Source organism: Thunnus thynnus, chromosome 8 (assembly GCF_963924715.1).
Source record: "Thunnus thynnus chromosome 8, fThuThy2.1, whole genome shotgun sequence".
In the NCBI taxonomy this organism is placed as follows: Eukaryota; Metazoa; Chordata; class Actinopteri; order Scombriformes; family Scombridae; genus Thunnus; species Thunnus thynnus.
Genome location: NC_089524.1, coordinates 10,322,715 through 10,336,976, shown reverse-complemented (window position 1 = coordinate 10,336,976; position 14,262 = coordinate 10,322,715). Strand labels below are relative to the sequence as shown.

Sequence of the window (14,262 nt, the reverse complement as noted above, 5' to 3'; positions counted from 1 at the left end):
CTGGGCATGCTGGTTTGTTTAGAAACGGCTCCAAAGGGATTTGTTGACAGTAACAAAAAAAATATGGAGAATTGCCAGCCTTATCCTTGAGTTCAGACTGAAAACAGCCCTGCGTTAAAACAGTACAAGAGGCTGCGGTGGTGGTGGGGGCGTGTTGTTTAAGATACAGGTGAGACAAGGAAATACGATCCAGGAAGTGGAGCTCGAGCTACAGATTCACGCATTTAAGTGCAGAATCGAAAACACTGTGCAGCAGTTTGGAACAGACAGGATTTTACAACTGTGGAAAGTTTTCACAGTGGCAACGGTTTTATCTTTCGTCTTGACGATCGCGAACAGTCAAATACGACGTTCGCGTTACAAAATAACCCACCACCAGGAATGTGCGCTTGCATGCATGTGATTGGCCAATGCAGTGCCTCGCTGGATGACGTTGGGTTGCGTTGCAGCAAAAGTTGAGTCTGGGTGAACTTTTTGCTGGGCCACCTGTGGGGGCACCCCTGCTGCATAACCACACTGCCCCCCATTCAAATGAACGAGATGTTTGCATCTACAACATTTAGAGTTGTGTGTATACCATTTTTGTTCAAGTTAGTTTAAAAAAGCCTGTTGAAAAGAAGAAAAAGCAACGCTGCAAGGCCAATCCGAGCTGTTTCTGCAATAGTCAATACCTGCGAGGTGAGAGATACTATACACGCACTGACACAGATGGATACACTGGTGCACGCACACACACACACACACACACAAACACGGTCACAGGAGAAATGCAAACAAAAATCAACCTGTCTGTTCTTGCTGGTGGCTGTTTACCAGTCTGGTGTTTACTGTCACTCTTCCAAGATCCCTGATGCATGAGTCCTAACACACACACACACACACACACACACACCATGCCTACACACAATTATGTTTGGATACACTGGACACCAGAAATTCTGTGCGTAGTCTTTTCCAATCTCGGACCAACTGGCACTCATAAACTTTCGCTGGTGGATTCAGGGTCATTCTAAACAAAGCGGCCCTGCTGCTCTGTTCATTTCCAAGGAGATGCCATTCTATCCTTCAAGCCATCTTATTCTGTCTGACTGCAGCTCTGCGCTCATATTGTGAGCAGAGGGAGAAAGAGAGAGAGAGAGAGAGAGAGCACAGACGAGTAGAAAAACAGACAGAGAACTTCAAAGCCAATGAGACAGCAGCCATAGAATTTTAATAAACCCCCCCCCCCCTCTCTCTCTCTCTTCCTCTGATGGCTAGTGTGTGTACATGTGTGTGTGTGTGTGTGTATTCATTGCTGCTGAATTGAACTCTACACAAGACCACAAACAGACACCATCCATGCCATATGCATGCACAAACAGGCACGTACACACGCTCACACACACACACACACACACACACACACACACACACACACACACACACACAGAGGAAAGGAGAAGCCTTTGTTACTCACCTGCTGCACTTCTGTCTCTCCGTTTGATGTCTTCTCGGTGTACACAAACGAGTTGAAAATCCTCTGCGGAGAGACAGAGAGGGAACGAAGCAGAGAGACAGCGAGGTTAGATCAGGAGGAATGTCGAAAATTCGGATCCAATAACTAAAAAGCATCACCTGAGGAGGAGTATTGGCAGACTTCCTCTATAGAGACAGATTTTGGTGTCAGGTGTTGTCGAGCAGAGATTATTAACATGTAGGAATTACATCAACGTCTGGAAAAGTCTTTCAAATTTGTGAGAAGATGGTCAGGGATCTGCAAACTAATGCGTTTTGATAACTTCTTGAATAGATCAACCGCTCACACCTTGTCATGTACAGCGCCATGACGGCTCTACCTCACATTTGTAAAGAATGAAGTCAAACCAAGACCATTTGTGGCAACGAGCCATTCATGCTAATTAAGCCTACCAGCTATAATGAAGCAGCCATCAGGGCTGAGTATTAAACTTTGAGTGTAGACCAAATTGTGTCCACTGCAATCAGAATGGAAAAAAATACCAAAAGATGGCACCTAATGCTTGGTGAGATTCTCAGTCTTTTGATTGATGATTTACATGAACATTTTTGTCAGTTTTACACTGTATTTTACTGAGCTTTTAATTTAGAGTTCCTTCTATGGGTTTTTTGTGTTTAGAGCCATTAACACTTTTGTTTCTGGGAAGTATGGTTTATTCTGTTTCATGGAAAAAACGATTTTATATTTACTCTCACCAAATAAGGGTTCAAAAGAGTGTCATTTTTTACAGATTCCACCACAATACCACAAAATACTTTCAGCACCCATGGTGAGAAATTTTAAATGACACCCTGCCCTGGTTGCTACAAAGCCAAAATATATACAAATATAATTAGCAACAGACTTCTTCAAACTGTAACTTTGCCCATCCCACTTGATCAGTTCCTGCCAGGGTAGTTCAATCTGGCACAGACACCAGCTATTTTGATGAGTTGAGGAAACGATGGTGCCGCCCTTGTTTGCACAATCTGCATTTATATTTTCCCTTGATAGCTAGTTGTGAAACTGTCTTATATATATATATATACAGACATAACAGTTAACTGTCCATCGCTTCTTTGTTCAACTTAAATGAAGGATACATTATTGGCTTGAGACAGACATTATCAGTTTTAGTATGAAAGTGGATATCATATAAGCGCAACATCCTTGGTTCTGTCAGAGCAAGCCATACAAAACAGTCTCCTTTCAGCACAAATAAGGGCTCAAAAACTTCATGTGCTCAATGTTCGGGGTTCACTTTTAGATTCAGAGAACTTCCAATATCGTACTGCAGGGAAAATATAATCTTCCCTGTTGAATAAAACTGGACAACTTAATGCAAAATACACTAGCAGCAAAAAGTTATAAAAAGTTAATAGCCATTTCTAATAACATATTTTGATTTGTTCGGCTACATTCCATTCAGGTGTCTCAGTGTCAGGGCCTCGCTATACTTGTAACTGACTTGCTGGCACATCTAAATGGGACGAAGGCATCATTAATGTCATTAGTTACAACTGTGTTTCTCCTCCGAGTCGAAATGCGGTGAGACAGTTCTGTTAAGCTAGAAATATATAATCATCATAACAGAGCACACTGGATATAAACTAAATGACTGATTGCTATTTTCAGCTTCCCAGTGTTGTGGGTGGTGTTGTTTTGACAATGCCTGACATAATATTGTTTAATTAACAACATCCAAACCGACTGCATGGAGTTAGCTGGAAAATGCTCCAAATTAGCGTCTTGATTTTAGATGCAAAGTGAAGACCTGTCTCTGCTCCGACAGGTGCATCTGGAGCATTTTTATATTACAAATCCATAGAGAAAGATAAACCTGATTACCTGCCAAAAACAACCAACCGATAGACCCAGACTGTACAGCCCTGTCATTTAAAAAAAAAAGGTTTCTAGGTTGGCGAGGAATATGAATCACCTGTCTAAACCTGGTGGATAGTCATAACACAAATGGGGATTTTCATGAGCGTGAATCACAAGGTGATGTTAAATTTCCCCGTTCACCTTCCAGGCTAAAACATTCTAATAGACTTTGATTTATATTGTTAACTGAATAGGAAGCAGAGCGGCGCATTAAGGCATGGAGAAAATGAGTCCTGGTGTGACCTCAGCCTTAACACGTGCTCCGAGAGCCGCAGAAAAACATTTCAAGGGCTGTTTAAATATAGACCTTTTGACACACACACACACACACATACACACTTATAGAGATCGTCTCCTGATCTCCATCAACAAACATTCTCTTTCTCTTTCTTGTGTTACTTTACACACACACGCACACACTTCCCAACACACATGCCAGCGATGTGCGGTAGCTGCAAACAGAGGAAAACTAATATTTGTTTGTGTAGAGGCAGCAGGTAGGCAGGTGTTCCACTGTAAGCTGCTCCACTGCACACAAAGCCTTAAATTGCCTCGTTCCACACTGCAACCATTTCCTGCCGCCTGTCCACACCTTTTGTTAGACACATTCCAGAAGGCACCAATTACCCAGAATGCACGACGTCCAACTAACCTGGAGCACATTCACTTTAGACCTTTATTTCCCAGCCAAAGCTACACCTTCCCACCTTTCAGTGGATCTTTGCAAAGCATAACAAAATAAAGCGACTGTTTAACACAGTCCGACGGTTTAACAGTCCTATCGACATAGTTTCCCCTAAACACCGACAGAACCTCACTCATTCAGGGATGCTTGGAAACATGTTTTCCAGCTCTTGCAAGGAAACATAAATTTATGAAACCACACACCGAAATCCCCTTCCCAATGCCCTCTTCTGGTCCGGTCAGCTTACCCTCCAGTAGTTTCATTATCTGAAAATCTGATTATGTCTGATGTGGTCTATGAAGCTGGCATAAACAAAAAACCAATTGCTAATTGTCAGCCTTCAACAGAAATGTTCAGATACAATCTGAACTGTCTTAAATGGAATCAGTTGATTTATTACAGCTGATTGTTTTTGTGCTTATTGCTTTCATTTTACAGAGACATGACTAACAGAAAAAGTGCTATACAAACAGTTTCATTATGTTATTATTACACACGCAGCTGCATATTTCTCTACTGAGTTATTTACAAAGTGTAAAACCAAGCCCAGACAGGCTACTGTTGTTCCACACCCTTCTTAGTGGGGGAAAAAAAGAAGGTCCAGGACGTGGAACTGTCAAATAAACACGAACAAGCACACACAAACAGAGCTGCTACTACTTAGTGGGAATCATGTGTTCTCAAAACACAACAAAACAAAAAGAGAGAGAAAATTGGTGGGAGAAATGCTTTTTTCCATTAAGCCAATAATCCTGAAAAATTTGGGAACAAATCCGAAAGAGAGAGAAAACTCCTGTTGTTGATTAGCCACAGGTTAGCTGTCTTTCCCCCAGTGCCTCGAGTGTTTGTTGTTGGAGCTGCTTTGCGGTTTTCACAGCCATGAAGCAGCCGGGGAGGAATGCTTGCCTCTGAAACCTGAGAGCCCTGAGGTTGCCTGGGCCACCATGGGCCTGTGGCCTCCCCTGACCCATAATCAAACACTGACGTGTACACAGACACATACACACCGATACAGAAGCACGCACAGACGACTACAGTGTCAGCTGCGTACTTAAGACTTCCCTATACACCTTACTGTTTACCTCCTCTGGGTAGGGCAGGGAAATATGAAAAAATGGAAATGTCGTGGTGACAAAATTATTTAAATTGTCCGGTTCATGTGCAGCACACGAATGGGAAGTCAAACTGGAACTTTTCAGATGACATTATTGAATATTCTGGTAGAAATCTGACTACATGAAAGCATTACAATGACAGACAATATACAGTACAGCAAACATACACGTGTATATTCTCCATCTGTCTAACCCACAAGCGTAATGAGAAACAACCATATTTTCCTGAGCTATAGACACTCCGTCTTAATCAGCAACATTATGAACTCTTGGCCTCATTCATCAAGCTGCGGAGAAAACTGTTGTGTAGTATTAGCGTGTCGAGTGCACATACAGCAGCGATCCTTTTGGATGATAAATGAACCACAGATTCAAACAAGTCAGCATTGTTCTTTGAGGGATGCATTCAAAATGTGTTTTGTTTCTAATGCCAAGTCAAATGGAGCAATTTAAGATGCACTCTAAAGTTAGTTTGCACAAAACACAAGAGAGAGAGAGAGACTGGATCCAAAAAGGCAGCTTTCTCAACGCTAAGCTCACGAGAAATGCATTCAAACTCCTGTCCCATTGATCACAGAGCACCAGCCTTTGTCTCATTAGGCCAGTTTTTAAATCCATCCACCTTGGGGTTAATCCCGACCACAGATGAGTGGTTCACAGGAATGGCTAAAACCTCGGTGGAAGCTGCAAACTGCAAGATAAAAAGATAAATACCAGAATTTGTGTTGTTTTATTCCTGTAGTATTTTGACAGGGTTGTTGTTTCTTATGGAGTTAATACACACATGCGGTTAATCCATGGGAACCAGTCGTATATATATGGCATCCAATTAATTGGGCCTGCCTCTTCAGCTCTTCTGTCAGGCTCTCTTGGGGATGCAATAAACTACCCCAAGAGGCTCTTCTCCTTTAAAGTGACTCTTTTGTTCTTTTTTGCGTGGCACTGGATAAAAATCCAGACAGATGACTGACGATACCAGTCTAGAGACCGAGATTTTGAGAATCACCGATGTATGTTTTGAGGGGAAACAAAAAGGAGGAATGAGAGGTAATAGTGGGCAAAACAGAGATATATAAGAGATAATGTGAAGGAAAGAGGGAGCAGCCTGTGGAGAAGTGGAGGCGAGAGTGAGGGAGGAAGGAAGGAAGGAAGGGAGGAAGGAAGACGAGGCCAACTGCAGTTGTAGGGCTGAATAGGAAATACACCTATAACTAATTCACCCATCTTCAAAGGCTGGAGTAGAGCTGTGATGCACATTAATTTGGAATTGGACTGGAGAGCACTCTCTCTCTCTCTCTCTCACACACACACACCTATTAATCCTGTCTTTGGGGCTTGTTGATCAGTGGTCCAACGGTTTATCCGTGAACACACCAGAGGGCAAAATGGGAGCATCACTTGGGTGGGGCACATCTCAAAATATGTGTGTGAGTGAGACGAAGTGTGACAATGTGCAGAATGTGAATCAAATGTGCCCTGTGCATAGGAAAACACGCACAGGCCTAATAAATGTGTGTCGCTCATTGACTGCTTATCAGTCACTACAGGCTTCTCATTGTAGGAAAATTCTGTTATGTGAACACACACACACACACACACACACACACACACACATTTGCCATCCACATTTGGCTGCAGTATAGATGTTTTGGAGCTGTAGGGCCTGAGAGATTGTTTTCCATACAACTGACAGATAAAAGCTTAAAGCCCAAGGGACAGTAACTGCTGCTTCCTCCATGCTGCTGGAATACAGCTCAGCCTCCCTCCTTGCTTCAGTACTTCATCCCCCCCCCCCTCCCGGCTTTTCTTCTCTCCCTCCTTCCCTCCCTGCCCCCAGCCAACTCTTCGCTCATTGCACTACAAACGGCTGGACCCAGGGATGCGGCATCAGAGCTGCGCCACTGATGTGCGTGTGTGTTGTGTGTGTGTTTTTTTTTTTTTCTTTTCCTTTTTCCTAGACCCTTTGCCATGTCTCTATCCCCAACATCACCCTCCCATCTCAATTTTTTTTCGGAACGCTACAAAGCAGAGTCAGAAAACAGGCACCTGGGAGAGGAAAAGAGACGAGGAGCGGGAGCACAGTTTCTGCTTTTTCGCAATACAACAAAAAAAAAAAAGAGTCTGAAATAATTGCACCTGCAGCTTACAGCTCCATAACACATAGGCCAGAACAACAGAAGATGTATTTATTTTTCTGTAGGGATAAACCTGGTGCAACAAGCTAGAAAACCCAGAAAAGACTGAAAGGATAAGTTTACTGTTTATACACATTGTTTCCCATCAATTATAACAGCATAACCTCAGCTGAGATAAAAAATCTGATTACAGGTTTTCACTGGGTGTAAACACAACACTTCTACTGACTTTATTTCTCTTAGCTACACTCAAGCTAGAAAGATGCTGTGCAAGTTTAAAACTAAAGCACATAATCTTTTGATTAGTGAAACAAAGCTGGGACTATATTGTAAGCTTCCTGTTTTGAAGACGAGATAGATCATGGTTTTGAAGGCCTGCGCGATTGCACCATTCAGCTGTTATGTACTAGTGAGAAGCTCCAAAATCTTTATATGAACAATGGGTCAAATGACCGTGTGTAACAGGAAAAATGTTGCTCATAGTGACAAACCAAAAGAGAATTATCACCAAATCTGCAGTTCCCTTCAGCTCTGAGGAGTATTTATCATCTTTCAGCTCACTGTTCTGGTTTTACAGCCTTCAACCTTACTGGTCTGGCACTTTTATCATTTCCAGATACAGCAGGCAGCTGTTTCCACTGAAAAAGCTTGGATAGACCCACCATACACTACCTGCCAGGCAGCAAATGGCAGAGATACAAAGTTAGTGACAAGTTGGTGAACATAGTGGAGCATTTAGCAGCTGAAGAGTCAGTCAGATATTTCCTTCACGAGTTAAAGGAGACCAAAACAGAGCTAAAAGGAGAGTAAATATTGGACTTACGCTCGTCATGTAGGCAAATGAATGCTAATGTCGCTCCGTGTCTGCTGAATGTGTAAATAGGCAACAGTTACCTAAGATGTTCATCATACCAATTTTATGTAAGGGATAATGTACAGCAAGCGGGTCGTTATTGTGAAATGAACCCTGACAGGGTGATGCGGGACCCTGATGTGATTTTTACTGGACTTCTTTGATTGGATGTGGTCCTCCAGAGTCTATGAACACAACTGCATCCTTAGCAGTGTTCTGCTATTCAGAAATACCAGACCATAGAATGGTGTAATTGACCAATCAGAATCATGTATTCAACAAAGCCGTGTAATAGGAGATGATAATATCTCAAAGTTGGGTTTACAGCACTGATCCCAAGTAGCCAGAAAAAAAAAAATCAATAAATAAAGGTATACTCTTCTCAAAACTGAACCTATTACTGAATATCTAGGTTGAAAAATGTTTAACTTAACCAACATTAACATTAGCTGAGCCCCAAAAACCAGCCAATAGAAGAAAGACCTTGAGCCCCTGGCTTTTTACCAGTAGGCCTTGCAAAGATTTTGGTTTGGGATTTTTCTGTACCCTTTGACTGCTCGTATTTCTCAGTCACTGGCTATAAAGCAGCTTTGCGGTACCATAACAGAACCAACACAGCATTTTCAAATGTGCCTTCATTCATAATCCAGAAATCACACAGGGAACTTGGGTAACGTTATTGGCGTGTCTCTTGTTAGAAAAACATTGTGGATGTACTGTATCTTCATTGTGAACTCCAACTTTCAGGGAACACGTAATGGAATAAATATGAAGTCTTCCCCATAAATTCTTTAAATCTCAAGTTTGATTGCTTACTGCAAAAGGAATTGCGGGCAAATTATGAACAGATATCCAATTCAGTGCTTTAGCTGCTGTGAAAAGGATCTAAACTCATCAAGGTTGTGACCATGGCATCATAAAAAGGTAGGGGAAAAAAAGGAGTAGCGGTTGAGCAGGAATAGGCATGTCAAATCTGAATCTCTAAATTCTAAATGTCACTATAATGGCCATAGAGAAACTAAACCCTTGCTAATTAAGTGTGTCTCCATTTCAACCCAGTGAAGCAGGTTGGCTAATTAAATGACTGGCCGTCAGTGTCTGCCAACTGCTTGCTGCTGCATTTAGATGGTTGCTGGGGGTCAATTAAATTTGCTTGAATCTAACCAACGGACAACCTGAGGCAACGGCTCCAAAGTTGTGGCCCACACACGCTGTGTTAGTGTGGGGAGTGCATGTTTGTGTGCAGCCTGCTGCAAACTGAAAAAAAAAAAAATCTGATTTACTGTGCTCCATTTTTCAGCACTCTCCATGAGTATGTGTGCGCCTTGGGACGTTCATGTGCACTTTAAAAAGTGACAAAAATAGGAAGGATTGCTGCCACATGCAGAAATAAGTTTTTGGCTATAGCTATAAAATATGACTTGGTTGTCATAGTGATTTGACTTGTAACTGTAACGGTAATGGATAAAACAGTTTTATGTTCTTTTTAAGGCAAAATCTAAATCCCAGGCCGTACTCGATTTTTTAAGGGAATATTGAATGATCACATGTTTAAGCTTATGTTGATCATTCATCATTATGTTGGTCATGACACTTTCATACATCACTCTGAAACTGTTACTGCTTCACTAGACTTGAGTGATAGCAACACTTAGAGAGTAATTCAAAAAAAACGATTGGATCTCCTGCAAGCAATTACAGAATCTCATGTAGTATTACAAAATCCTGTTGATTTGTGAAAGCTTTTCAATGGACCACATTTTATATTGGTGTGATCAATGGGCACTTTGGAAGAAAATGATGCCAGACCTGTGAATTGCCTGAAAACCTTGACAAAGTTACAAGGGTATAACTGAGCACATAGCAATCACTGAGGGTGTGGTGGTGGTTTCAGCCTGTTGTCAGGGTATCCAGCTTTGGGACAAAATTCAGACTTGGAACTTGTCCAATATCCTAAGGGCTTGGACAAATGTGTCACTCTGACCACATATAATGGCTTTTCAATGTGAAGCAACGTATAAAACGGCAACACACAACAATGGTATTCAAACATTTTCCACCAGACCCTGTAATTCCATTTCGCATGACCAGTAAGCCCCAAAAATGGTTTGACGGCCTATGGATGAGGAATGTCATTTAAAGAGCACTAACTTATACATTTACCCCTCAACAGTATTTATTTCACTTGACTTTCACAATATATTGACCAGTATCTTTAGCAGTACACGTGGAAAATGCAAATGTATTTAAATGTGCAAAAACACACAAATCTACAGCCTTGGTTCCAATAAAGGTTTAAAGAAAAGATACTGGGACCAATCCATTGCCAATCAAAATCCCAGCAAAGAAACCACTCATAGCATTACTACTTGTAACCAACTGGTATCAGTTCCATTGAGTGGGAGTTTTAAACTGACATCTACACATGCTATATATATTATTTCCCCGTAATGTACAAGTATGCAAAGGGCCCAGTCTCTCTACTTAGTGAACTCTAACTGGACTTTGTTTATCTCCCTCTCCCTCATTCAACCAGGGTCTCGTCCAATCCAACAGGGTGGGAGGGTGAGGCCTGTCAAGCTATCAGGTGCTGTGGTTCTGCAATAACAAGACCCCCTTTTGTCCAAACAGCGTCAGGGCTAAGAGAGAGAGTCACCACCATGCAGATCCCAACAGCCTCCCCACCACCCCCTACACCTACCCGAGAGGCTCTCAGTGTCGGCCTGGGATGTTTGCTCTCCCTCTCCACCAGACAGGATATAATGCTTTCCACATGTGAGAGAAAAAAAAAAAAAGGAGGGAATGGGGGTTGGAGGGGTGAAGGGGTGAAGGGGGAGGAAGAGGGGGGACAAGAGAACTGTGGAAAAGTGGGGCGGGGTCTGCTGAGAGGAGGAAAGAGAAGAGAAAGATAGAAGAAGTGTGGTGTAATAGCTACTTCTTCACAAAGCCTAGCCTCTTCTTTATTTGAAGCCATGGCTGTGAAAAAAAGATGTAAATTCTGAATCTCCATTGGCATTTAAGCCTTTGTTTGGTAGCTATTAATAAAGAGAGATGTTAAAATCTGAGAGAATATGGGGAGGGGGTTGAACCAAGGACATCAGAGCTACAAATGATCCACCATGACTGAAATTATGAATAATGGCATGGGTCCTATATACAGTACATTTCAGTTTTTTTTGTATTGATGCGAAACAGCTTTGCTCCAGTAAAAAAGATATTTTTTCATACTTTTACTTTCATTATTACTTCATTTTTTCTATCCACGTGCAATTATAAGTTTGAAATTCTGTTTTGCAGACATCTGTAGACACACATTGGTGTTTAAATTAAGATAAAACTAAGGCAGATCAATGGTAAACATGACTGTAGACATTTTACTTTGTCTCTGTGAACTCAAACATACTTCTACAATTACCCCATTTAGCCCTCTTGCAGGACAAAGGATGGTAATGAACCATCTGAATTGTGGCTGAGCTACAGTCCTAAAATAAAGCATTGTGACTCAAATGAGAGACACAGTAATCTAGCAGCTTAGAGAGAGTAAATTAGGTTTTCGCCTCTCCCTCTCTGGGTGCAAGAAACAATGACATAGTAATTATGATTACTCAGCTTCAAACGACTGAAATGGAGGGGAGAACAGAGAGTGATGGACGGTACACAGACAGAGAGACAACAAAGGCAAAGAGTTCTAAATAGTCATAAACATAACGCACAATAAGAAGCTAGTGCTTTCCCGGTTCAAAGATCAGACTTCTGGCTGATGAACCAGGCTCCTCCTCTTAACGCAAACCATGGGGTGTGCGTGTCTGTGAGAGCATATGTTTAGTGCATGTGGTAAGAGGCGTAGGGTGCAAGTCATTACCTTGGTTTTCCCCCAAACAAGGCCCTTTGATGCAAAACCGATAAATCATTAAAAACATCCACAGGCCAAAGAAACACCGCACTAATCATACTTGACTAATTACAAATGTTAAAACTTAATGAAAGACTATTTTTGAAGGTGACATTCTTAATTTTTAAAATGAAAGAGATTATAACTGTTGCAAAATTTCATGTTCTTTAAGACCAGGAAACCTACTATATATATTTGACTTTAAAGCACAAGCCTCTAATGGAAAATCAGACAGATTTTCTTGACTTTTTGGACAAGCTTTTAGTCTGCAAGCAGCAACACATGTAGTATATAGTGGCAGTAGCGCCAGGCCCGTAGTGCATGATGGGAGTTGTAACTTGCTGTTAAAACCGAGCCAATGTGAAAACGTTCCAAAGACAGATCAAAGCTGCATACCTGAGCACCTCCATTAAGCTGATAAAATCTAGGAGTGAAAGAGGACAAAAACAAAACCTCACACAGTGGTCAAATTAGTTCAACACAGGAATGCAAGATAATGAGAAAATTCTGTGTTTTCATAGTGGCTTTGAATGTTTCTGCATATAAAAACGGCCCATAAATGATGGTTTTTGTGTGTGTGTGTGTGTGTGTGTGTGTGTGTGTTCACATAATACGACTGAGACTGGCCAATGGATGATTGTAGTTAAACATCAAGCACTTTTCAGCCATCCAAAGGCAGACTTCATGTGAATTTGAAGCCATGGCTGTGAACCTAGATGTAAAAAATCACATTATTTGCTCACGTTTTAGCTTTTAATTACTTTATTTTAATGATGCAAGATGAAAATGGAGGACTAAACACAGACATCAGAAGTACATGGTACGTGCCTTGGCCAAATAAACCACCATGATTGAAATGATGTTATGGCATGGGTCCATTTTGCAGAATTTATTTTTCCAGTGCAACCGCTCAATAAATGTTGTTTTGTTTTTGTTTTCATTATTTCTTCCTTTCAATCATTAGTGTGCAATCATCAATTCCAACAGCCAACTCAATGTTTAACGCTGCTTCGTTGTAAATGAATAGAAACTGTAGAGGAGAAGCCATTGATGATGTGTAATTCAGGTAAATAACTGGGAGACAATTATTTGGGATCCAAATTAAGTAGTGTGCTAATTTGTTTTGACCATCTTCTTCTCAATACTGCTAGTGCGTGGAATCAGGATGAGAGGATTTATAAAAAAATAAAATAAAAAAGAACAGCTGGTGCATATGTGTCTATAGTGAATTCTGGGCCTGTTTACGGTAGATACCTTCAAAGAATGGATACACTTCTTTGCCAAGGGTAGAACTTTGAAGTGCAATACTATCCTTTTTTGCTGCTTCTTACTCCAGTAAGAATTGTGACAGAATTGGGAGAAGGAAAAATGCTTACTTAAAAATATGCAGGGGAGGACTCTCCATTTTATCCCTGTTACTATTTTACAGCTGGAGTTTACCACAAAATAATAATAATAATCTCTTCGGACTTGCCTCTTCCAGAAGCGACGGCTTAGAGTGAAATGACGAATGACGTGACTGAAGCAAACAGGCAGCGCGGCAGTAGAAACCCAGCGAGAGTCTCACATACACTTAACCTCTAGGACTGCTTCAGCCACCTCAGGGCTCAATGCCAGCCTGCCGGCAGCTCTGGCACCATGAATCCCAGTCACACCCTAGTGGTACACACTGCCAAGGCCAAAACTTCATACTGAGGCTTTTAGTTGAATTTAGAGATGTCAAAAAGATGAGAAAGAATGTGTGAAAGAACTGACATAACTGATGAACTGCAAAGTCAGGGTTAAAGAAAATGCAGAGACACAGCGCATAAGGGCTCGTCACCCAGCTCCAATAAATTTGAAACTTTGATATATACGCTTCCTGCCAAAAAAGAGCCCTACTATCTCTCCGCCAAGTGAAAGGATGTTCAGATGGGGCGCCTGCACTGTCTGCACAAACTATCCTGGATTATCTTCACATTCCTATGCTTTGGTCTCATCTGTAAGGCTTTTACTGGCAGTTTACAAGTATACAAGAGCCACACTGCAGACAACTTCCTATGCCGCCGCAGCATTAAGAAGAAAACAAGAAACCGTGTTCTTGGATCCGTGCCAGATAAATGTTGTTTTACTAACACGGAGCAGGCGATTTCATTAAAAAAAAACTAAATGGAAGCGGTTTGTTTGAAGGGATCCTTAAAAATGGGAGCTCATAATAATAATC

General features: G+C 41.5%; 1 protein-coding gene across 1 annotated transcript in view; it reads right to left on the bottom strand.

Moving 5' to 3' along the window:
- The window catches only part of cachd1 (cache domain containing 1), a 90,139-nt gene that overhangs the window by 53,775 nt on the left and 22,102 nt on the right, over nt 1-14,262 (bottom strand). The window contains exon 2 of the mRNA XM_067596432.1: nt 1,457-1,519. Within this exon, the coding sequence (XP_067452533.1) occupies nt 1,457-1,519 (63 nt within the window). The remainder of the gene's footprint in view (nt 1-1,456; nt 1,520-14,262) is intronic.